The sequence below is a fragment of the Dermochelys coriacea genome, chromosome 1 (genome assembly GCF_009764565.3).
Source record: "Dermochelys coriacea isolate rDerCor1 chromosome 1, rDerCor1.pri.v4, whole genome shotgun sequence".
Lineage (NCBI taxonomy): Eukaryota > Metazoa > Chordata > Testudines > Dermochelyidae > Dermochelys > Dermochelys coriacea.
The window spans coordinates 302,748,848-302,773,891 of NC_050068.2; the positions used below are offsets into that span (position 1 = coordinate 302,748,848).

Consider the following 25,044-nt stretch of genomic DNA (forward strand, 5'->3'; position numbering starts at 1 on the left):
CAGAAGGTAGGGAAACTGCAATAATACTGTCTATGATTCAGCCTTAACTTTCCCATGTATCCTGAGTATTTGCTGCACATACTGTAGGGCCATTTGCTTTTTTAAATGAATTTTATTGTATGTGAAAGGCACTGAATTGAAACAACTGGAGAATTAAGTCAGAACTTGTACAGTACAGTACAGCACAGCACAGGCGGTAGCAATGCCTGATGCTCCATATGGTCCTGAAAATGTATGTTAACCTCGATGTGGAGAAAACACCTCCAGAGCTTAGTTGTCAGGCTGAGAAAAATCTTATTGCACAGGAGCCTGGGGCAAGTACAATTGCTATCTGATCAAGTAAAGCTGTTGGATTTCCTGCCTGCCTAACAAAGAGGATACAGGATCCTGGAGAAAGGCTTAATGACATCAAACAAGATAGCATTGACCAGCCAGTCAAAGGGAAAAGTATCTAAAGGGGCTGAGTGGGAGTGGAGAAAAAGAGTATGGGTTGCATCAGTCTACAAAAGAATTTACAATGGCTAGGCTGCTGGTGTACTGAGACAGCTGCCTATCATGCTGATTAATATTGTCTCAATGTTTCCAGACTGCCTCTATCCATCTTATTTCTATAGGCTTAGAGTGTAAACTCTATGGGACAAGGACCATCTTTCTGTTCTGGGTTTGTGCATGCTGGGGTCCTAGTTCATAAATAAGGCACAGAGGTGCTACAAAATGAAAATAATAGTAAGTCATAGTGGGAAGAGAAATAACTGACTAGAGAAGCAGAACTGAGCCTACAAGAGCTGTGGCGGTCAGGCGGGGATATGCCTAGCTGATCTCAATCACACATGGAATGGCTAGGGAGGAAGGAGTGGGACCAAGGTAGAAGTGCACAGTTGAGTGTCCATTCAAAAGTGATAACTATTGGTGCTCGAAACAAATATTAGCCATGTTTTATATTAAGGATTCAATGATAAAGAGTTAATAAAAGTTTACTAGAAGATGTTATAAGTATGTTACAGATACCACCAATATATGGTATTGAGGGTTATACGCAGAAAATGGTGTTATATATTATTATCCAGGGATATAAGCAACCTATATTGACTTTTTGAGGCTCTATCGCAATGTGTAGCATTCAATTAGCCTTTTATTAAAACATCTATTAATTTATTAACATTTATAAATAGAACCTTAATATAAAATATGATCCAAATTACAATTGGGTAGCGGGAAGAGGGAGGGATTGGTTTGGTGGTTTTCTGCTACAGGAAAGTAGTGCAAACACCATTATTTTTGACAGTAAAGCAAGCAAACATTTTAGTTTTCCAGAGCAGCTTGTAGAGCGACTTTTACAGCCTTGCAAACTTATTGTAACAGGACAGTATTTGAGGTGATTTGAAGATGGGGAGTAAGGTTTAAAAGCTATAAGTTGCAGTCGAAGTCCAAAGGCAGTTATTTTTTGCAACAAAAGGAAAAGATAGTTTAAGTTCTAACCACGTTGGAGAAAGCTTTTTAGTGAAATAAACTACAATTTAATATTTGCTACTGGAGGCAAACACAAATTGATTGTATTTTAGGCAGGTGATGGCCTCTTCCTGACACTTTGTTACAGCTTTGCAATTGTGAATATAGCTGCAGCTGCCAAGGCCAGTTTAGTTTGCAAATAAATCCTTGACTTACACAGTATTTTCAACACATTCATATAAAATCTACTCTCACAGAGACTGTGTTGATTTTTCATTGAAAAATGTGAGAGGTTTGGAGAGTTTAATAAAATGAATCGGCTAAACAAAAACCAACCACTAATCAGCCTGAATCAGTAAAAGGTAATACTGAGCTTAATTCACGCAAGTCATGACACAGAATACAATAAGAAGAAATATGCCCTTTTTTAGAACTCAGGGAAAGCTAAATATCTACTAATATCCAATGATGCCAGAAATATGCAATATTTTATGCAAATGGTGTAGTTACCAAAAGAAACTACACCATTTGCTCAAGAAACTCCCTGAAAAAGCACAACAAATCCGCACAGACACACCTCTTGAATCCCGACCTGGGATATTCTATCTGCTACCCAAGATCCATAAACCTGGAAATCCTGGACGCCCCATCATCTCAGGCATTGGCACCCTGACAGCAGGATTGTCTGGTTATGTAGACTTACTCCTCAGGCCCTACGCTACCAGCACTCCCAGCTATCTTTGAGACACCACTGACTTCCTGAGGAAACTACAATCCATCGGTGATCTTCCTGAAAACACCATCCTAGCCACTATGGATGTAGGAGCTCTCTTCACCAACATTCCACACAAAGATGGACTACAAGCCATCAGGAACAGTATCCCCGATAATGTCACGGCAAACCTGGTGGCTGAACTTTGTGACTTTGTCCTCACCCATAACTATTTCACATTTGGGGACAATGTATACCTTCAAATCAGAGGCACTGCGATGGGTACCTGCATGGCCCCACAGTATGCCAACATTTTTATGACTGACTTAGAACAACGCTTCCTCAGCTCTCGTCCCCTAATGCCCCTACACTACTTGCGCTACATTGATGACATCTTCATCATCTGGACCCATGGAAAAGAAGCCCTTGAGGAATTCCACCAGGATTTCAACAATTTCTATCCCACCATCAACCTCAGCCTGGACCAGTCCACACAAGAGATCCACTTCCTGGACACTACGGTGCTAATAAGCGATGGTCACATAAACACCACCCTATATCAGAAACCTACTGACCGCTATTCCTACCTACATGTCTCCAGCTTTCATCCAGACCATACCACATGATCCATTGATTACAGCCAAGCTCTACGATACAACCGCATTTGCTCCAACCCCTCAGGCAGAGACAAACACCTACAAGATCTCTATCAAGCATTCTTACAACTACAGTACCCACCTGCTGAAGTGAAGAAACAGATTGACAGAGCCAGAAGAGTACCCAGAAGTCACCTACGACAGGACAGGCCCAACAAAAAAAAATAATAGAACGCCACTAGCCATCACCTTCGGCCCCCAACTAAAACTTCTCCAACGCATCATCAAGGATCTACAACCTATCCTGAAGGACGACTCATCACTCACAGATCTTGGGAGACAGGCCAGTCCTTGCTTACAGACAGCCCCCCAACCTGAAGCAAATGCTCACCAGCAACCACACACCACACAACAGAACCACTAACCCAGGAACCTATCCTTGCAACAAAGCCTGTTGCCAACTGTGTCCACATATCTATTCAGGGGACAGCATCATAGGACCTAATCACATCAGCCACACTATCAGAAGCTCATTCACCTGCACATCTACCAATGTGAGATATGCCATCATGTGCCAGCAATGCCCATCTGCTATGTACATTGGTCAAACTGGACAGTCTCTACGTAAAAGAATAAACGGACACAAATCAGACGTCAAGAATTATAACATTCAAAAACCAGTCGGAGAACACTTCAGTCTCTTTGGTCACTTGATTACAGACCTAAAAGTTGCAATTTTTCAACAAAAAAACCTTCAAAAACAGACTCCAGTGAGAGACTGCTGAATTGGAATTAATTTGCAAACTGGATATAATTAACGTAGGCTTGAATAGAGACTGGGAGTGGATGGGTCATTACACAAAGTAAAACTATTTCCCCTCGTTTATTCCGCCTCCCACCCCCCACTGTTCCTCAGACGTTCTTGTCAACTGCTGGAAATGGCCACCTTGATTATCACTACAAAAGGTACCCCCCCACTCTCCTGCTGGTAATAGCTCGCCTTAAGTGATGACTCTCGTTACAGTGTGTATGGTAACACCCATTGTTTCATGTTCTCTATGTATATAAATCTCCCCACTGTATTTTCCACTGAATGCATCCGATGAAGTGAGCTGTAGCTCACGAAAGCTTATGCTCTAATAAATTTGTTAGTCTCTAAGGTGCCACAAGTACTCCTTTTCTTTTTGCGAACACAGACTAACACGGCTGCTACTCTGAAACCTTAATTATGTTAGTATCTACACTACAGCCTTGCTCTCTCCGGTTTAAGTGCCTTACTGCACCAATGTAATTCCATCTCCACAAGCGGCGTAGGGCTTATGTTGGGTTTAGTGAGGGCGACACACTATCTGTGTAGACACTGTGTTACTTACATTGGCTATTGGCTGTCTTGTCAATTTCATGGCAGGAGCTGAAATGCAATGTAAAGCCTGATACTCCACTGCTTTTCATCTTATTTAATCATTTGCACCTGTGCAAAGTTAGGATTAAATTTTACCAATTCACCAAATAACTAGGCATAAGCAGAAGTGACTTCCAAGGCATTGAAAAAAGACCATTTTTTAAACTTGAATTTCATTAATGTGAACAGACCTGTTTTTAAAGTCCCAGTGGGCTGACATTTGAGAATTGTTGAAGTACAGAATTTCTTTGGAAAGGAATCTAAAATTAAATAATTTCAATTTTTTTTAATTTCTTTCTTATTTTTCTTTTAACCTACCAGGCATGATAATATTGGAAAAACCCAGCTTTCTTGTTATTGATACCCCTTGAGTAAACATGGATGTGTAATCTCTCCTAATTTGTTCAATGTCTCCATGAAACAGTTGAAGAGAAACTGCCAGACCTGGAAATGAAGAGAAGAAATAAGAGACATAAGAATGGTATAATGCAACATTATGTCTAAAATCCATTCAAACATTTTGTTTCAAACAAAAACACAATATTTAATATTAGAAGGTTTACATAATTCATTATGATCTTTTTAATTCAAAGGTCTATAACTCTAAACCATCTCAGAAGTTGTATGCATTTGGGAAGGGTAAACACTGTACAAAAATCCTCCATGTAGAGAGCCAGGTAAGCACTAGACAGCCATTCAGCCATACACAAGCAGTAACAAGGTGGCTACCATTGGTCTGTAACTGAGGCAATTACAGCAGCTCAAACCGTAGACAAGCAGATCTAATAAGACCTTACAAGAATGCACTAGGACATTGAACTCCATATGTTTTATGAAAATATGCTTATGAATGTTAATATAATGTAACTGGAATATGCTTTACGCAAAAGGTCTCTTGTAAGATATCAGAACAAAGGTTATAACCTACTGAATATATTCCTCCTATTTGTATGTATGTATCATTCTTGTATCTGAAGCTAGAAATAAGTAGTATAACCCTGAGGTTGTATTGTAATTATGCAAAGTGTGGGCCATTAATGGTGGTTCAGAATCTTGATGGCTCCCATTGACTAGGACAATTGGTTGTGAATAGGTTTATTTACCTGCAAGCCTTCTTGTGTACATGTGGGCCAGCCTACAGGTAATGAAGAATGAGGTCTCATAGGACATGTGACCATGTCACATGATACTGGAATCCATTTTAAATCCGGTACTTTTCCATTTAGAAAGGGAGGTGGGGACCCAGAGAGACAAAAGATTTCTGCCTTGTGCCAAAGCTATAAAAGGAAGTAGAACAGAACAAAGGGGACTGCCAGTCATGAGAATACCCCTGCTTTCCACCTAAGATGTCTGCTGGAACTAACAAGGACTGTACCAGGGGAAAGGATTGGGCCCAGACTAGGAAGGAATCTAGTTTGTGAAAGAAGCTTATTGGAACATCTCTGAGGGTGAGATTTTACCTGTAATCAGTTTCTTAATGTATGAGGCTTAGACTTGCGTGGTTTTGGCTTTGTTTTGCTTGGTGACTTGCTTTGTTCTGTCTGTTATTACTTGAAACCACTTAAATCCTACTTTTTATACATAATAAAATCACTTCTGTTGATTAATAAATCCAAGTGTTTTTATTTATTTATCCATTTATTTATCCAAATAAATTAAGTGTTTAATACCTGGCGGAGTAAACAGCTGTGCATCTCTCTCTATTAGTGTTAGAGAGGGTAGACTGTTTGTGAGTTTACCCTGTATAAGCTTTATACAGAGTAAAATGGATTTATTTGGGGTTTGGATGCCAATGGGAACTGGGTATCTGGGTGCTGGAGATAGGTGACCTGTTGAGCAATTTTTGATTAAAGTCTGCAGCTTTGCGGTGTGGACCAGACCTGGGTCTGTGTTGCAGCAGGCTAGCGTGTCTGGCTCAACAAGGCAGGTTTCTGGAGTCCCAAGCTGACAGTGAAAACGGGCTCAGAGGTAACTTCAGGTGACAGTCCCAAGGGGGTCTCTGTGACTGAACCCGTCACATGCACTTCTGGGAAATGTCAATTAGTAATACTTTGCTGAGACTTTATCTTTTCATTTGCTTCTTTATCAAACCAATCACCACCTAGTCTTACAAAAAACTAGAATTCAGTGTGTGTCTTAAAGCAGTAGGACAAATGCATCAGTCTCCCCTTTGCCAATAGGTAGCCGGTGTTGGAGAGCCCAAGAAAAAATGCACGTATTAGAAAAAAAAATTAAGGTGCAGAGTCACAAAAATACCCATCTTGACAAAGGTTCTACAGAGGTATTTCTATAATTAAACAATGTTTTTATCATGACATGTCACAAAGGTATTTGAATATTCATCAAAATAAAAAAAAAGCTCTGATCTCAACATTTACAAAATAAGAAGTGACAACATTATTCTTGAAAGGCATTAATTGTCTAAGAAAGTACTATACAAAGGGAGAAAAACTACATGACTGCTTGCAGTGGTCCTGAACCTTTAATAGAAAAGCAGATGCAAACAAAATACTGTCTTGTCTGATACAGAGCAAAAGGTATAGTGGTTTTGAAGTGGTTCTACCTAGTGGAAGAATGTGGGAGTCTCAATGAAGATCATTAGGTATGGCTACATCGCCAGTGCACTTCTAATCACAGCAAAGCTTAGGAAACTCTTGCTATTAAAACCAAAAGCTCAAGGTAAATTAGAAGAACAATGTTAGAAAACCAAATCCTGCTACTTTTCTGCTTAAACACAACATTGTATGTTGAACACACTAACTCTCATAATGGCTAAAGTTATAAACAATCATTTTTTCAGCATTTTTGATTCACTCTAACAAAGGCTCCATTCTGTGTCTGCTGGAAGACATGGTACTCAAGGGTTAATGAGTACAATATATTACTCCCCTTCCAATGAAATAATGGTTCTAGAAGAAAGGAGTGTCTCACCTTTGACAATTTCAGTATACAATGTAACTGGAAGCAAAATTTCATAACTGAAATTAACAAAAAGGATATGTTTGCTTTTCGGTAATTTCAATATAATCATTGAGACAAGTGTCAGGTTCATACAGCTTGTAAGGATTAATCCTCCCTGATCTCAGCAATACTTGAATTTATTTTGTGTGTCAACAGACACATACAGATGCAGATAGGGACAAATTCCTGACCTACATTAATAAGTAGAAACAAGCAGATAAACTTAAAAAGGTTTAGGAAGATAAAGGAAGGCACAATAAATAAATAAATATACACACATATGACAGCAGGGCCATCATTCTGTGGGATTAAGAAGAAATTTCCCCACTGAACAGTTTATTTTGTAACTGATCATCTTGTGGTTGTCGCACCATTGCCTAGAAATCTGGTATCAGCTATGGTCAGTCAGAATACTGGACTAGATAGACCACTGGTCTCATCCAGTACAGAAATTTTTATCTTTCTTCTGTAGTTTATTATTTACAATAACAAGTTATTATTTTGATGAAGTGTCAGCTACATGAAGTAGTGCCTTTGAGCAGACAGAAAAGGAGTACTTGTGGCACCTTAGAGACTAATAAATTTATTTGAGCATAAGCTTTCGTGAGCTACAGCTCACTTCATCGGATGCATTTGGTGGAAAATACAGTGGGGAGTTTTATATACACACACAGAGAACATGAAACAATGGGTTTTATCATACACACTGTAACGAGAGTCATCACTTAAGATGAGCCAGCAGCAGGGGGGGGGAAAGGAGGAAAACCTTCCATGGTGACAAGCAAGGTAGGCCATTTCCAGCAGTTAACAAGAACATCTGAGGAACAGTGGGGGTGGGGAGAAATACCATGGGGAAATAGTTTTACTTTGTGTAATGACTCATCCATTCCCAGTCTCTATTCAAGCCTAAGTTAATTGTATCCAGTTTGCAAATTAATTCCAATTCAGCAGTCTCTCATTGGAGTCTGTTTTTGAAGTTTTTTTGTTGAAGGATAGCCACCCTCAGGTCTGTAATCAAGTGACTGCAGAGATTGAAGTGTTCTCCAACTGGTTTTTGAATGTTATAATTCTTGACGTCTGATTTATGTCCACCCATTCTTCCACGTAGAGACTGTCCAGCTCGACCAACGTACACAGCAGAGGGGCACCGCTAGCACACGATGGCATATATCACATTGGTAGATGTGCAGGTGAACGAGCCTCTGATAGTGTGGCTGATGTGATTAGACCCTATGATGGTGTCCCCTGAATAGATATGTGGACAGAGTTGGCAACGGGCTTTGTTGCAAGGACAGGTTCCTGGGTTGGTGGTTCTGTTGTGTGGTGTGTGGTTGCTGGTGAGTATTTGCTTCAGGTTGAGGGGCTGTCCGTAAGCAAGGACTGGCCTGTCTCCCAAGATCTGTGAGAGTGATGAGTCGTCCTTCAGGATAGGTTGTAGATCCTTGATGATGCGTTGGAGAGGTTTTAGTTGGGGGCTGAAGGTTATGGCTAGTGGCGTTCTGTTATTTTCTTTGTTGGGCCTGTCCTGTAGTAGGTGCATTCTTACATGCATTCTTACAACTACAATACCCACCTGCTGAAGTGAAGAAACAGATTGACAGAGCCAGAAGAGTACCCAGAAGTTACCTACTACAGTGTGAATACAGATTAACACGGCTGCTACTCTGAAACCTTTGAGCAGACAATTTTCAATAACATTTATGCAGTGTTGTTGTAGTTGTGTCGGTCCCAGAGAGACAAGGTGGGTTAGGTAATATCTTTTATTGGACCACCTTCTGTTGGTGAGAGAGACAAGCTTTTGGGCTTACACAGAGCTCTTCTTCAGGTCAGCTCTGTGTAAGCTTGTCTCTCTCACCAATAGAAGTTGGACAAATAAAAGATATTACCTCATCCACCTTGTTCATTAATATTTATGGTAGTTCATTTTGGTATCAATGAGTGACTAAATCCCTCAGGTAAAAGTGCACTTGCACCTTACGTTGTTACATCTCGCTAAATAGCAAATGGTTAATATGAATATGCTCAGCTCACCAACGGGCCTTTTCATTTATTTTGATTTCATTTGCAAATCACCACCACAAAAGACTGATGACATCCACTCCATTTCTAAGGTACTGCTCCCATTCACAACAAAGCTACAGGAATTGGTTGTCTCGGTCATAGACATTTGTTCTCTAGGAACTGTACGGAGATGACCAACTCATTTCATATAAGCAACTGAACAGCTGTGAAGGGGTAATGACTTTCAGTTACCATCAACCTGGAGCACATGACAAACCATGACCTAGAGACATAAATTTTTAGCCTGTTACCAAAACCTCATTCTTTTTTATATATTAAGAAATATTTCACTAGTTTATCAAAGATGTTTTTAAAAAAATTACAATGCTGTCTCCTGGAAAACCTAAGAGATATTTACTATGAACCCAGATCACATCAAGTAGAAGAACAGTGCTAAAAATAATCAGATATTGTACACTGCCGTGTGTCATGTAAAGTTGTTATCCTTCCTAAACATTTTAAATTAAAGGTCAAGTCCTTGAATCCAATTAGCATATAAAGATTTCTGCAATCTTTCTTTTTCATTTATCTCACAGATTTGCTTTGGAGAATTCTATTTTGCTCATAAAAATTAGATGTTAAAAACTATCAATGGCAAAAGCAGTTTTAACCTGGGAATGGAACTGATTGTCAAAGGAGTGTATACACTGTTTCCTGCAAAAGAAGACACGTACAGCTCTGTGTTTCACAGAGTTCACTGTTTAAAACTGAAGGAATCCTCTTCTGATCTACAAAAGCTTAAAGAAAAACTCTCTAAGGCATCTATCATTTAGACACATACCAAGATATACAATTCAATATTTTTATTTTGTGTAGGATCTTTCATATAAACTGTACCCCAAAATATATTAGAATTAAATAATGCAAAAGATAGTATATAGACACATAAATCATGCACTATATGTGGGAAGAGATTTTAAAAACAGTAAAGACATTGGATGGTAAATATATTCAAATATGCAGTAAATGCCAGTGAGAAAGAGAAAAAATAAGAGGCATAGATAGATGGGAGGAAAATATGTTTTAAGATAAAATCTGAAAAAAGAAGCGATAAGGCAGAGAGATACAGGTAGGTCAAATGGAAGAATTCTAAAGGACAAGTGTAATAAGCTTATACTGGGGACTCAGCTGATAGATGAGAAGAGGAAGTAGAAAGGTGAGAAGAAAGAGGAAATATTAGCAAGGTAAACTATAACACATCCATGGAGAATTTTAAACACAAGGAAGGCAATTTTGAACTAGTTCACTGCAATTAATGCACATGAAGACAGAAGTGACAGAAATATGGTGTAAAGGAGAACTGAAGCATTATGCATAGTCTAGAGAGCTGAGACTTTTAGGGTACGTCTAACACTGCAGCTGGGAGTATGCCTCCCAGCTTGGAAAGGCAGACAACCCTAGCTCTGCTCAAGCTAGAGTGCTAAAAAGCAGTGGGGATGTTGTGGCATGGACAGCAGCACAGATTAGCTACCCAAGTATAAGCCTGCCCACACCCCTGGGTTCATACTCCAGTGGCTAGCTTGTTTATGCTCTCAGCTGCAGTGTAGATGTACCCTTAGAGCAGGGGTTCTCAAACTGGGGGTCGGGACCCCTCAGGGGATCATGAGGTTATTACATGGGGGGGGGGGGCGTTGCAAGCTGTCAGCCTCCACCCCAAACTCCACTTTGCCTCCAGCATTTATAATGGTGTCAAAGATATAAAAAAGTGTTTTTAATTTATAGGAGAGGTGGGGGAGTCGCACTCTGAGGCTTACTTTGTGAAAGTGGTCACCAGTACAAAAGTTTGAGAACTACTTCCTTAGAGGTTAGAGGTAAATAAATTGCAACAGTGAAGGCAAGAAAAAAATAAGGCATGAATGAGGATTTCAGAAGGAGAGTCAAGGCGATAAGATATATGGTCAACACAGCTGAAAGTTGCGATAAGTTGATTTACAAGCATGGGAGAGAAGAGGAGGAGATGCCTCTAAATATTTAGCTGAAAAAGTTGATGGCAAAGCCATAGCTTTAAGTATCGGGGGTAGCTGTGTTAGTCTGAATCCACAAAAACAACAAGGAGTCCGGTGGCACCTGAAATGTGCCACCAGACTCCATGTTGTTTCCATAGCTTATTAAGTCACTCAGAGAAAGGTGAACAAAGGCATCATAAGATTACACAGTATCTGAACAGTACATTCAATAAGACTATGAAGGAGAGAAGCAAGATAGAAAAAGCATAGTGGCTGAGATTTAAAATTTATGATTTCCACTCAGGAGGCATCTTAATACAAAGGTGGAACAAACACCAAGGAGGAAGCAGTGTGATCAATATGATGGTAACAATGACAGGAGGGAAACAAACATTAGCACATAGCTCTGGGGGTACTTTAGGAGGATGGACTGCGGCACAGTATTGAAGGAACTGGAATATAGGGTCCTGTTATAACTCAAGTTAGTTGACTGTCAGTGAACTCAAGCCACCACCTTTTATAATCTAGGCACCCCACAGATGTTTGTTCTAGGACATTAACATTTTAAAACATTATAACTAGTTAATTACAACAGGACCTTAAGTCCTAGTCTAGGCATGGTGCAAGACAATGAGTAGCTACATGAGTAGCTGGAAGAAACAAGATTTTTAACTGCAACTACAATATGCTATAGAGTTGTTTGTTTCCATGCTATGGCCAGAGGGCAGGGGCGTGCACAAGGGGGAGCAACTAGGGGCACGTGTCTCCCCCAATAATTGGCAGGGGCACAGAACTTCTCCAACCCCGGGGCCACAACACAGGCACAGAGGTCCTCCGGCCCCAGGGCCACAGCAAGGGCACAGAACGCGCCCCTCTAAAAGTAGTCAAATTTAAATTCCTGCGCACACCGCTGCCAGAGGGAAACTCAAGTTGCATTTTATCAAAATTAGTTTTATGTGGAAGGATTAAAAAGATGAGAGAATATTACTTTTCTGTGAAAGGAAGTTTCAGTGACAGGACAGTAATGTGTCAGACTTCAGGTGACGCAGGTTATTAAGAAGAGTGTGGTCAACAGTAGATTTGAGGGAGGTGAGGAAGATACCAGAAGAAAAAGAATGCAGTCATGTTAAGAACTTGGGGCATAATAATATGATAATACTAGAATTTCACCTCTGAAAACTTGAGTTCGTTTCTATCTCAGATCATAAATGCCACGTATCTGATGGCTTCATATCAATCCCCACTAATCTATGTCCCTATCCCCTCTCACCCCCACTCCAACCACACAATTATCAGTCAAGTCCAGAGAGGTTCAGTGTTAGTAAAAACTGGAGTGAACCTGTTAGAACAGAAGCACATTGACAACAGGGTGTTGCAAATTTTACAAAAATCCCTGCAATGTGTCTAGCTCTAGCTAACACAATCAGTATCTCAGTAACCCCCCCATAAAATATATATAAACGATATATTTGGTATTCTTAGAAAAATGGTCACTAAAATCTGCAAAGAAACCAACTGATCCGCCTGCAAACAATTAGTTCAATTTTTTTTTTTAACAATCAAGTACACATTTTTTTTCCTTAAACCAAATCTCTTAGGTTTTTATCCTCATAATATTTAACACAATAAATGCAAATTAATATCAGTCCTTAATTAATATCCAGTTGCAAGAACAATACTAAAAATAAACATTGTATGGTATTGCAAAGTTTTTCACACCTGTCACTTCAGCTTCAAGAGATTTCTCTCCATTTAGTTGCATTACAATTTACCATAGATTATTATTCCCATTCAGAACAGAGATGATGTATAAAATAGATAAGTTACTGAATGAGCATTTTTACATTTTTGTTAGGTTTGTCATTTTACATTAGGCTGGCTCTGATTCTGCAGTATTGATTCCTGTGTGTAGCTGTGAAGTGGAGAGAAAGGAAAACTGTATTCATTATGCCCACAGCCTATTCACTTATATTTGAGGTTTTCTGAATAAAAAGTGTTTACATTCAATTTCTATCCACAAGCAACGGAAAGTCCTGGATAATATTAAGAGGAGAATGTCTAGCAGCTGCACAGGAAGCTGACATGAAAAACTTGGACAGACTGCTAACCAGCTCCACTCGTTTTTTTAGAAAAGTAATAAAATCAGGCATCTGTCCAAACAAAACTCTCAAAAGATTTTAAAATAACTCTGAAAGCACACAGGTGTTTGCATTTCTGACAGTATTTAAAGTGTCCACATTGCAATGGCACAGATAACAATGAGCACAGTCGGTATCTATCCTGCCACTAAAATTAACGGTGTGTCAATTCATTGCAGTTTAAAACAATGGAAAACAGAGGGTGTATGAACCCTGCGAGTTTTGATTCACAAAGGAATTCATAAACTAAAGTAAACTGTTCAAGTTGGGAAGTGGGAGGGGGAGCCAGCCAACCCCCTGCAAATTCACTTGAAGGCATGAGTCTGATTAATCTGAATTATCAAGGAAAAGTCCAACAGCTTTTCCTCTGTTCCCAGCCTATGATGTCTGAGTGAGGATTCTTCAAATCGCTGGTACAGGAAGGGAGGTTCATTGGCTTACCAATTACACTTTTGACCACATGGCCTGTGGCTCATAAATTAGCTGAATACTTTTACCTAAGGCTTGGTTTCAACTGGTTTGAGGTTGGATGTGAATACTGTCAAGTCCTCTTAAAATGAAGTAGTTTTTTTTCTACTTCTATTTTTTTCTATTTCTTCCTAACCCCACAGAATGATGGCCCTGCTGTCATATGAATGTATATTTATTTATTGTGCCTTCCTTTATCTTCTATGGTTCTTCATGACTTTTTAGGTTAATCTGCTTGTTTTCACTTATTAATGTAGATGAAAACAAAGACTTCCATGTAAGTGGTGTTTCACTGTAACTAGAGTTTATGCCTGGCATTTCTTCACCCTGGAAATGGTGGAGCCTTATTTCACCACCTGTTAATTGCAAGAAGCACTGGCTGATTAGGATCTGGAAGATCATCTTCATAAAGTTCAAGGCCAGAAGGGACTATTAGGATGATCCAATGTGAACTCTTGCATACAGAGCAAAGGACTTCTCCCATTCAAACTTTTCTGAGTAGATCCCATACCTTCTGTCTGAGCAAGAATATTATTTAGAAAAAACATCCAGATTTAAAAGATTTCATATACTGAAGACTCCACCATGTTCCTAGATTTGTTCCACAGATTAATTACCCTCACTGTTAAAAAACTGTGTCTTATTTCTAGTCTGGATTTGTCTAGCTTCAGTTTCCAACCATACAATCTCAGTCTGCCTTTTTGCACTAGATTCAAGAGCCATCTATTATCAGAAATCTCTTCCCCACGTAGGTACTTGTAGATCATCTTCAAGTCACTTCTTAACCTTGTCTTAGATGAGCCAATTAGTTATGTTAGTTTCTCACTGTAAGGCACATTTTCCAGATCTCAAATCATTCTTGTAGTTCTTTTCTTAACCCTCTCCAATTTTTCAACATCCTGTTTGAAGTGTGGACACCAGAACTGGACACAGTATTCCAGTAATGGTCTCACTAATGCAAAGTTTAGAGGTAAAACCACATTCTTACTTCTACTTGATATTCCTTTGTTTATTCATCCAAGAATCTTTTTTTTTTTTTTTGGCCTTTTAATTATAGCACTGCACCGGGAGCTCATGTTCCTTTTAGTTTTCTACCATGATTCGTAAGTCCTTTTCAGTGCTACAGCATTCCATGATATAGTACCCCATTTGTAAGTGCAACACACATTCTTTGTTCCTAGACATATGACCTTGTATCTGGTTGTATTAACAGTGCCCCTGTTACCAAGTGATCCAGGTCACTTGATATAACTATCTCCAAATCCTGCTGAGAACAGCTGCACATGACCAGGTGGATAGGAACTCCTCCTTATACCTCCAATGGATCAGTGGCATCTTTTCTTCAGATAAAGCGGTATTTCACAGGTGATATCACTGAAAACTTCCCTAGAGTTGAGGAGCCAGCACATTTTTAAACATTAATGTCTATCTGTCCTATGTGATAAATGTGTTAATGAACATGTTAGCAGACATGTTTTAAAACAAGGCATTTCACTCCAATCTGGGAACCATGTGGGTTTATTTTTCCATGCTAATTTCACGAGTAGTATTCTGCTTTCCTCATTGTCTTCCTTACTCTACTGATTACAGACCTTCCTTTTCTTTTAATGAGAACTACAGGATGTAAAGTCTGATACTCACATTTTATTGTTTGAGATACAAAGTCAAGACATCTGAACTGAACATTAAAATTTACAATGAGTTTTTATGCATTTTATGTTAACTAAAATTTATACCTAATCTACAAAATACCCAATCTTACATTTATAAATACTTTATGTATCTTTCAATTGCAATTAAGATACTAAAGGCCCAAAGGGAAATATCTGCTATTTTCTCCTTCATTAAGTGAAGCTCTGTCAGCTTTAATATCATTGTACTAGAAATAACATACGAAGCTATTTAATCTCCGGTTATTACTTAAATATTTTGTTTCACATAAAAGTCCAGTCAAGGTTTAACTGAGACCCAAGGAAAGAGTTAGAAACATATCCCCGCAGCCAAGCAAACCCAGAGATTTTTTGGTAATAACCCCTGGAGGAGCTAAAATCTTATAGGCATGTTCATTAAACTGATCATTTAAAGCTTCCTTAGTGCTAGCTATTCCTTCAATAGACAAAGTTAAGCAAGTCAGCAGCACTATGCAATAGTATCCAGCAGAATGAATTTGGGAAATGAAAAGGCTTAAAAAACTTCACCAGTAAGGCATTGTCAATTATTGAAAAGCTGGAGAACGGCAGGGATGAAAATGGGAATGAGCTTTTCTCATTTTGTAACCTTATCACAAAACTTTAGACTTTAAATTGGGAGCCAGGGCTGGGTAAATCACAGGTACAATGCAGTGCGGAGGTGAACAGTAAGCCATCCAGTGTCGCTATTATGGAGATGCCCCTTAAAATCTCACATAAAGGCACACATTTTTCACCATAGGTAGAAGCAAGAAAAAGCATACTCACAAATACTTAAGCGTGCAGTTCAAGATGAAACCACTTATTATTGAAGCCCATCTCCCCCCAGCAGCCTATTAGTGGAGCCGTTCTACACAGCAAGGGTACATTAAATGCATCTTCTGAAAATCACTTTTAGTATACAAGCAGCCTTAACCTTTTCAGGCACAACATGTTGGTATTACCAGAATAACGCAAGGATTGGCTCTCTGAACCTGCCTTGAAGAATTAGTATCATCTTTGTCTCACAAGAAATATGATCCCTCAGTTGACTAATCTATGGTTTCTCAATATTTATTTTGACTATTCCTGCACTCAGATACTAGTTTATTTGTTGTTAGTTGTAAAGCTATATCTACTACTTGAAAAAATGAAGGGACACAAAGTACTCTAAAAATCCTGTCTAAAACCCGTCAGCTCTAATGTGGCTTTTTTCTACAAACTTTTTTCTGCAAAGTTATCATTCAAGCTAATTTAGCAATAATTTCCTGGCAAAGTTCTCTATAAATATTCAATCTTGCAGCCTTCACATTTATTGAGAACAAAGAAAGATGCTTTTATGCGCTGTGTACTGATATCAAAGCACAATATCTCAGCACTGCTCCTACTTTAAACGTATTTCAAATAGCAGTCTTCAGCAACAACTAATTCTTAAACACATCAAAACATCATATACATAATCCCCTTGTCACAAAATATAACGAAGGATTAAACTGGCAGATTAATAAACTGCCACAGAAATGGCAAGTAATTAAACAAAAGCACTCTACACTAGCACTAAAATTAAAATTAAACAAAAGCACTAGCAATGTGTCAATACAAAATAAGCTTCAGGAGCTCTATGAACCCTGGCAAGAATCGTCAGACTCACTGCTGTAGTTCTGTTCTTTTAGCTGAGAGAGAACACAGAGAGTAGATTTCAACGATTACTCATATGCCCAAAGGGCTATTTTATATGGTGCACTAAATTCTTGTATCATCTTTTCTGTTTAACGAGTACGAGAGGACATCAGAGGAGACAGTATGGGTTACAGGGTCTCTAGCCAATAGGAGAATGACACTGAGCTATAAGGGTCTGATTCTCTGTTGTATTCTGCCACCTGCATGCCTCTATGTCATACAAGGGGTGGAAAGCTGCTGCTCCGGAGTGCAGGAGGTGCCTCATCAGCTGGCCTAATGTCGCTTTATTCATCTCTCCTGCTCCTAGCCTTGCTGCAAGTATCAGGTATGAGCAAGGGATTAGTTTTGGTGGAGAAGAGGGGGAACAGCTGGAGCACATTGCTCTCCAGTGATTCTCTGCTTCCCACTGCCTATATGTGGTGACAAGAAACAAAGTGTAACTTAAAATTGTGTGTGATAACTCTGACACTGGGTGGGTGGGGACTGGGCATATCAACTGCCCCAGAAAATGGAACCACTCAAGTGTCTCAGAGCCACCTTTGCCACCCAAACCCCTCAGTTACAGCACTCAGCACAGAAGCAAACAATGCACAGTTGGGACTTAAGTCTCGTCTACACTGCAATAAAAGCCCGGTTGCACGAACGCTAATAGCCCAGGTTAGCTGGCTTGGGCTCACAGGACTTAGCTGAGGAGCTAAAAATAGCAGTGCACACGTTCAAGCTCAGGCTGGAGCCTGGGTTCTCAGACCCACCTCCCTTGTGGGGACTCAGAGCCCAGGCTCCAAGCGAAGCCCAAACACCTGCACTGCAATTTTATAGCCCTGCAGCCTGGGCCCTGCAAGCCCGAGTCAGCTGACCCAGGCCAGCTGCAGCCATGCCATGGGTCTTTTATTGCAGCGTAGGCAATCCCTACTTTGTCAGACCTGGCTGATGCAGCAGACTGGTTTGCCCAGTGCCTTTCCTGGACTGGGGTTTAGAGGAGAGTGAGCTGGCTGGGATTTAAAGCAAATAAGACTAAGGTGATGTTGATAAATTAGGACAAAACGAACTGAGATGACATCAGCTCCCAAATCAAGGGACTTTGCTCTACTTTAGTTTCTCAGTTCTGCAATTGCTGATCCCATGGATCCTCAGCTGCTTCTGGATGCCAAGATAGTATCCAAGCCCAAGAACATATTTATTTATTTATTTTTACCAGAATGCGGTGACCTTTTCCTTTTTATACTTTCCCTTTCTGTAGCCCAATATGACCTAAGCCTTTGCCATCTCCAAATTAGGTACCTGTAAAACACCCTACTGAGAGCTGGGCCTTTCAGCCACTCAAACTTCAGATGGTGCAGCATGAAGTTGCGCACTTGTTAAGCAGTCTTGCTATAGTTAGGATAATGTCATGCCTGTACTACATGAGCAGGACTAGCTTCAGATTTTGTTTTAGATTCAGTTTAAGGTATTAAGTTTTAATGTTGGGTGGTATTTGGGTGGTATTTAACAGTCTGTGATATATTGGAGGTCAGACTAGGTAATCTATGGCCCCTTCAGGTTTTCAATTCTATGAAACCTATACATCTTTAAATGATTTAGATCCTAGACTCCTCCGTCTTTAAATGATTTAGATCCTAGACTCCTCCATGAATCCTCTATGATTCCACATCTTTCCTCATATGATACCATGGAAGCAGAATTCAATGGAGCCACTTAACTTAACAGTCTCCCAATTTAAATAGGAGGGCCCAGAGACAGGATATTTCCAAAGAAGGGTCTTCCAATTTACACATTCAAGTTTCTCCGATTAGTTTGAAAAAGCAAGAATTTGCTGTTCTTTAGATCACATTGCAATGCATGTCTTTTCGAACAAGATTTTTCTGGGGAAGAGATGGCAGGGACTAAGTGGATGCTAGAAGGCAAGATAGCAGTGTCTTTGTTTTGGAGGATAATCTGGGCAGGGTTTTCAGTGTGAACACTGATTCAGTTTGCTGATGTACTCTGTACAGAGCTCCAGATTTTCAGTTGTATCAATTATACAATTTCTTCTGACTGCTGCAAAACCTAGTAAAATTCCTCCTCCAAGTAACTAAGGGGCCACTTAATGAATTCTGTTAGCAAGTCTGGTGTAACTTACTAGGGGAGTGACTCACACGTCACTAGGGGATCAATCATGAATGGTACCCAAAACACCCATAAGTTATCCACTTCAGTGGGAGCTGAGGGTACCCATCACCTCCCTGGTTAGGGCCTCATGCGCACAAAAAGAGAAACAACTAATACATTATCACAAGGTGCACAAACTAAAGAGTGGGAGAGGATAAAGTAAACAGGCTAAAACTGATATAATACTTAATAATACCATTATATTCAGAATCTACCTACATAAACGTGTGTGTAAAAAAAGTACAAATAGTCTTAAAAGTTAGATGCACAAGAGGAAAACGTCCAAAAGCTAGTGTAACAAATGCATACACCTTTATCTGACCTTGACAGCAATATGGAAATAATGCTTTCCACAAGAATGAATGATACTTGAACAATTTCTCTAACATGTTCTCTTGTTCATAAGCTTCCTTATTCATTATGTCTCGTTGTTGAACAGAGACAACTGAGGACAAAACAAGACAGTATCACCCAATTCATGTTCTACTTCCCCTACAGTGGAAGGATCAAGTTACTTCACAGTTATCAGGAGAAAGAGAGAGAATTTACTAGGGATGGTGAGCTAGGCATTGTAAGAAAGAACCTGAATCTCATCCCTCTCTGTCAAATCAAATTTTTAAAGTTTGGGGTTGGTGCATTCTCTTCCACAACTCAACCATACCAAATCCTGGCTTTCTCCCTCAACATAGGCCACTTCCCCATTTAGGTCTCACACCTTGCCCCTCCCATTTCTCTCTCTCTCTCCCCTGCCCCCCATATTTAAAGATGATTTTCAGGGTTCTGCCTAATCCTGGCCCTTGACGTTCATTTCTCGTGTTGGTCTTGGGCTATGTATGCCCCAGACTCATGCAAAAGGGTGAAATATTTGTTTGGAGGTTTCAAGAAAAACCCTCATCTTGACCCCACAATGCAGCTTTGAAGATAGATGGTGCCAGAAGACTGAAAAAAAAAATTGGGAAGGAGTCCTACTCAAGCTGAAAAGAGGAGGAAAACCCTACAATTTTTGATTTTTATCTGATCTAAACCTTGAGGTCTGCCCATCAATTCAAGTTAGAGTATAGTTAACACTGTTTCAACAGTTACTATGTAGTCATTGCATTACTGCCACAAAATAACATGCTGCTTCTCAGTAAACATGCAATTAAGCTGTTTCACCATTGTAAATCTCATTAAGAGCATTCCAAGATATTGGGATAGGAAAAGATCTTTCCCCCATACTCACAATTTCTGTGAAATCCCTTTGACAGAGGCCACAGTTATAAAGTAGCTAGTTAAGTTTATAATCTTCACCACCAGTAATTTAATCTGTATTGGATTTAAATTGATTTTCTTCCTCTTGGCATTAGCAAGTAAAAAATTGACTGTGTATGTTTGTGCCCTACTCTTATCTCTCAAGAGCAAAAATATTGCGTCAAGAGCATAGGAATTTTAAGGGGCTTTTATTAGAGCATCAAAGTTGGCATCTACACAACTGTTGAACCTTTCCTGTCTGATCCTAGGCAATCCATTTCTGTCTTCTGCATGCAGATGGATTTAGTCTGTGTAAGGGAGAGATATGAAAGTAATAGTCTACCTCAGAACTTGCTGAGTTATTTCACATTGATAAATGAAAGCATTAAACAGATTTAAACTGTATGTTGAAAAATGTCAAATCAAATCTATTCTATTTCTGTTTCTCTTTATCTAGCTATTTCAGGTCATTACATGGCCTCTGTCACCACAGTGTCTGAATGCCTCACAATCTTCAGTATACTTATTCTCACACCATCCCTGTGAGGTAGGGAAGTGTTATTATCCCCATTTTAGAAATGAGGAACTGAGGCAGAGACACATTAAGTGCCTTGTCCAGGATCAAACAGGAAGCTTCTGGCAGAAGAGGAAGTAAATCTGGGTTTCCCACAGCCCAGGCCAGTGCTTTGGTGATGGGACCATCCTTCCTTTCATCTTGGTGCATATCAATTTTTTAAAAGCTGATCATATGTAACTGTTTATTAATGGATTGAAAACATCAAATGTTTTTAGGCAGGAAAAAAGTACTATATGGTATATTCTCACCCCAAAGTGAAGGTGTTACTGTTAGAGGGGGAAAAAAATCAATATTTATAAATTGGAACAAATTGTGTTGTTATTCTTCTATATTAAAATCAGCTTTAGTTATGACCAGAATTTGGCTTTGTTTTGCACATCTTTTATATTAACTGCATCTCAAGCCATTTTACAATTCAACAATTTCACTGGTTGTGCAGTGATTCTGTTGTAAAATGAGGCAGCTATAATAGCTAAAATATAGCTAAAATAGCTACTTGATCAGTAGCAGGTTACTTGGGCCCTTGGGTATCAGTGACTTTTATTAGGAAAGAGAAAAGTTAGTGAATGCATTAGAAAGTTTCTCCCTTGTTCTTTAAGGGAGTCTGGTTCATACAGAGAGTAACATCTGCAACAGCTCTACCCACCTTACCTAGCATTGAAAAGAGGGGTTTTAATCAAAAGCTGATACTAAGTCTTGGTATGATAGTCAACCTTCTTGACGAGAGGCTAGTGTTCTATCATCTGAAACATACTATTGTCTAATACTTTGATAGTACGGTAATAATTGTGTGTGTTACTTTACAATTATTATACATTTTTATTCCTTTTTATGGCTATTATACTAATATTTAAAACTTAGGTAAAGTGTAGTCTCCTTTTCCAGATTTACTAGATGCTTCATGTTTGTAACTTCAGGCAAACTCCTAAAATGATCTGAAAAATCATGTTAATGTTCTATAAAGTATATTTACAGCGGCCTTATCCAAGTAGCTATGCAAGTTAAAACTGAAGAAATGCGGTTGCGCGGATAAAGAAGAGATAACATAAAAAGGCAAAACACAACAGAAAATAAAAAGTAGCAAAACTGTATATGATTTAAGACTCGGCAGTAAGTAAATCAAATTTTTCTGGTAGTAAACATAGATAAATATTAATTTTGTAATCTTCATCGATACATCATGTAAGACTGAGCATGTGGATAGATATGGTTTCCTCATAAAGCTCCTGCTTTCCTTCAAAGATGTTTTGTTTCAAATCTGGGCAGAAACCATCTGCTACTTTTAATGCAGGAAATGGATTACAACCAAAATACTTTCTGATAATTAACCCTTCCATGGCAATTGGTACAATTGGGTTTCTTTAATTACTTAGTGCTGAATTGTTCCACCATTACCCATATTGAGTAGTACTTACTCCATGAATAGCATAACTGAAAGTAAGGTAACTACTTGCCCCCTATCTTTAGGGCCTGAACTCAGATGTTAGGCAATTTGGTCAGCATGTTGATTCCTGACAGCAGCCACAGGGCAGGTGCAGAGCAGGAGCTTTGATCTCCATTCTGTTACCTGTGTTGCATTAGCACTATGTTAGGTATTACTACCAGATAGCTAAGCCCCTTTGTTTTCTGTGTAAACCGATTTTTACCGAAAATTTCCCATGTTTTACAAAAAGTATTATTCAGGGTTTTTTTTTTATTTTCACCCTACTTTTGAATCATTCAAATATATAAAAATAACTTATTTTATTAGGAAAATACAATACATTGCATGAGATACATGTACTATGATAATACATTAGTGTGTGTGTATATGCAAAGCTGCCTGTAAGGCTATGTAATAGTCTAGAAGTTGCACACAATAAACAAACAGGCGCGCTCACAAGCTCTGAAGTGCGTGCACTTCTGAACGTACTGATGAATCTCCCCCACCACGTAAACATTTCAAGCTGTTAGCAGATAATGGTTTAAAGATTTGATACACTAAAATGGGAAGAAAACAAAAATCTGTCTCAGAATACATTTCAGAACACAAGGAAGTACAAAAGTTTTTAAAAAACAAAAACAGGAGAAAAAGATGAAGTAAAGTATATGCGTTGAAATGGTATGGTCCAATTATTACATGTAAATCTTTATAGGCTAATAGTCCTAAATCTACAACAGTAAACTTTTTATTCAAATGAAAAGTTTTATTTGGGGATTAGAGATGTATTGTTTTCTTAAACTCAGAGGTAGCATTGTGTTTCAAGTTTTGTTTTAGTTCTGTAGCAAACCATGCTCATGAACGAAATTCAAAGCATTAATCTACTGAACACTTTTCCTTCTATTGTTTACAAAACAACTATAAGTTGGTTGTTAAGGTGCAGTTCAGACTTCAGCTGGAGATGCAATAGACAACTGTTTTTGCACAGAGGAAAGAAGTCTTGTTGCTTTGTTCAGCATCAGCACTTAAATAAATAATGATGCTGAACAAGAAAGAGGAAGATTCAAATGCAGGTTTTTCCTCTTCTTTTGATAAGTATAAGACATCAAAATCTGGTGGTGGTAGTGAGGGGATTCAGATCTTGTCATGCTAGCTTTTGGAAGGAAAAGACTGAAGCAACAGAATACGTATTATACGCCGCATACAGGAATGCAACAACAATATTTTCCATGAGGTGTCAGCAAATCTATCTGAACATATTGGCAAGCTCTTAAAAAAGATTTTTCCTGGCTGCTAAGCAACCACAGAGGAATTAATTTCATTAGTTAATGTGAACGAAATAAAATTTCACAATTTACTATTACTGTACAGCTACTGAATACTCCACTTAAAATTATCTCATTCTTGCTTGAATTACATGTCCAACTCTCTCTTTCACCCCATCCGCCCCCCCCCCCCCCGATCATGGATTTCTCAAAACAGGGCTGATCATCAATCATGCAGGCTTCAGTTACCAAACCTTCCTGTTATCTGTAACAAGTTCATGCCCCCCAATATCTTGTGCACTGAAAATTCATATAATTATATCATCCAAACCTGGTAACGGTCTTCTGGGGCACATGAATAATTACATCTTAGCCACATTACTTCATGAGACTGGAATATAATATACAATATATCTGAGTAAACAAACAGGATAAGTTGTATTGTGATGCAAAATCATGACCCTAACATTTTTCAAGTTGACAATTTTCTGATTGTACTATTATATTTGATGTTTTGAGTCTCCTTTCTCCACTAAGCACACGTTGGATCATATCTTTAAATAGTAAATCTGTTTTTCCTCAAAGGTGTACAAGACACACGATTGGAGCCATATAAATGCTTCTTTGCAGGGCTGAACTATGATCAGGAATACCATTATCCTAGGGCATTGTAAGGATAAGGATCCTGAGCGAGTAATAATGCCTGGAAGAACTGCAGTTCCTTGGTATTCACAATAATCCTACACTCTATAGGTGCTGCAGCTACATAAAGGGCCTGATCCTGTAATCTTTATTCACATGAGTAGTTGCCTTGATTCAAGTGGAACTACTTGCGTGAATGAGGACTGGTGGAGCAGGCCCTTTATGTAGCTGCATAATATGACTAGATTTTCAGATCAGAGCAAGAGCATTACGGCTTTGCTCACTGAATAGGAGTATGCCATCTACTGAATTTTTCACTCATCCAATTATGAGCAGAACTGATCTGAAATAAAATAAGAAAACATCTCTTTTGTCAACTTGTTTAATTGTAAAATGCACCTGCAGTTATTTCAGTTGGCTGTATGCATAACTTGTAATAAGATGGTCATACAGCACAGTGCAGTAGACAATGTATTCACAACTGTACTTTTGGTATTAACAGGGCTACTAGAAAGAACAGCTTCTATTCCTCATTCAGATACTCTGGCTCCTCGGAAGCAGTACTCAATCTCATAGACTTTAATGCCAGAAGAAACCATCATGATCATCATACTCCCTTTCCTCTGTTCCCTGATGTTCTATCATTCATCATCCTGTGCCTCTCCAACCCACCCTGGGATTA

General features: G+C 39.0%; 1 protein-coding gene across 4 annotated transcripts in view; it reads right to left on the reverse strand.

Moving 5' to 3' along the window:
* The window catches only part of DOCK4 (dedicator of cytokinesis 4), a 397,340-nt gene that overhangs the window by 162,208 nt on the left and 210,088 nt on the right, over positions 1–25,044 (reverse strand). For all 4 annotated transcript variants that reach the window (XM_038397445.2, XM_038397456.2, XM_038397428.2 and 1 more), the window contains exon 13: positions 4,478–4,603. In XM_038397445.2, coding sequence (XP_038253373.1) covers positions 4,478–4,603 — 126 coding nt within the window. The remainder of the gene's footprint in view (positions 1–4,477; positions 4,604–25,044) is intronic.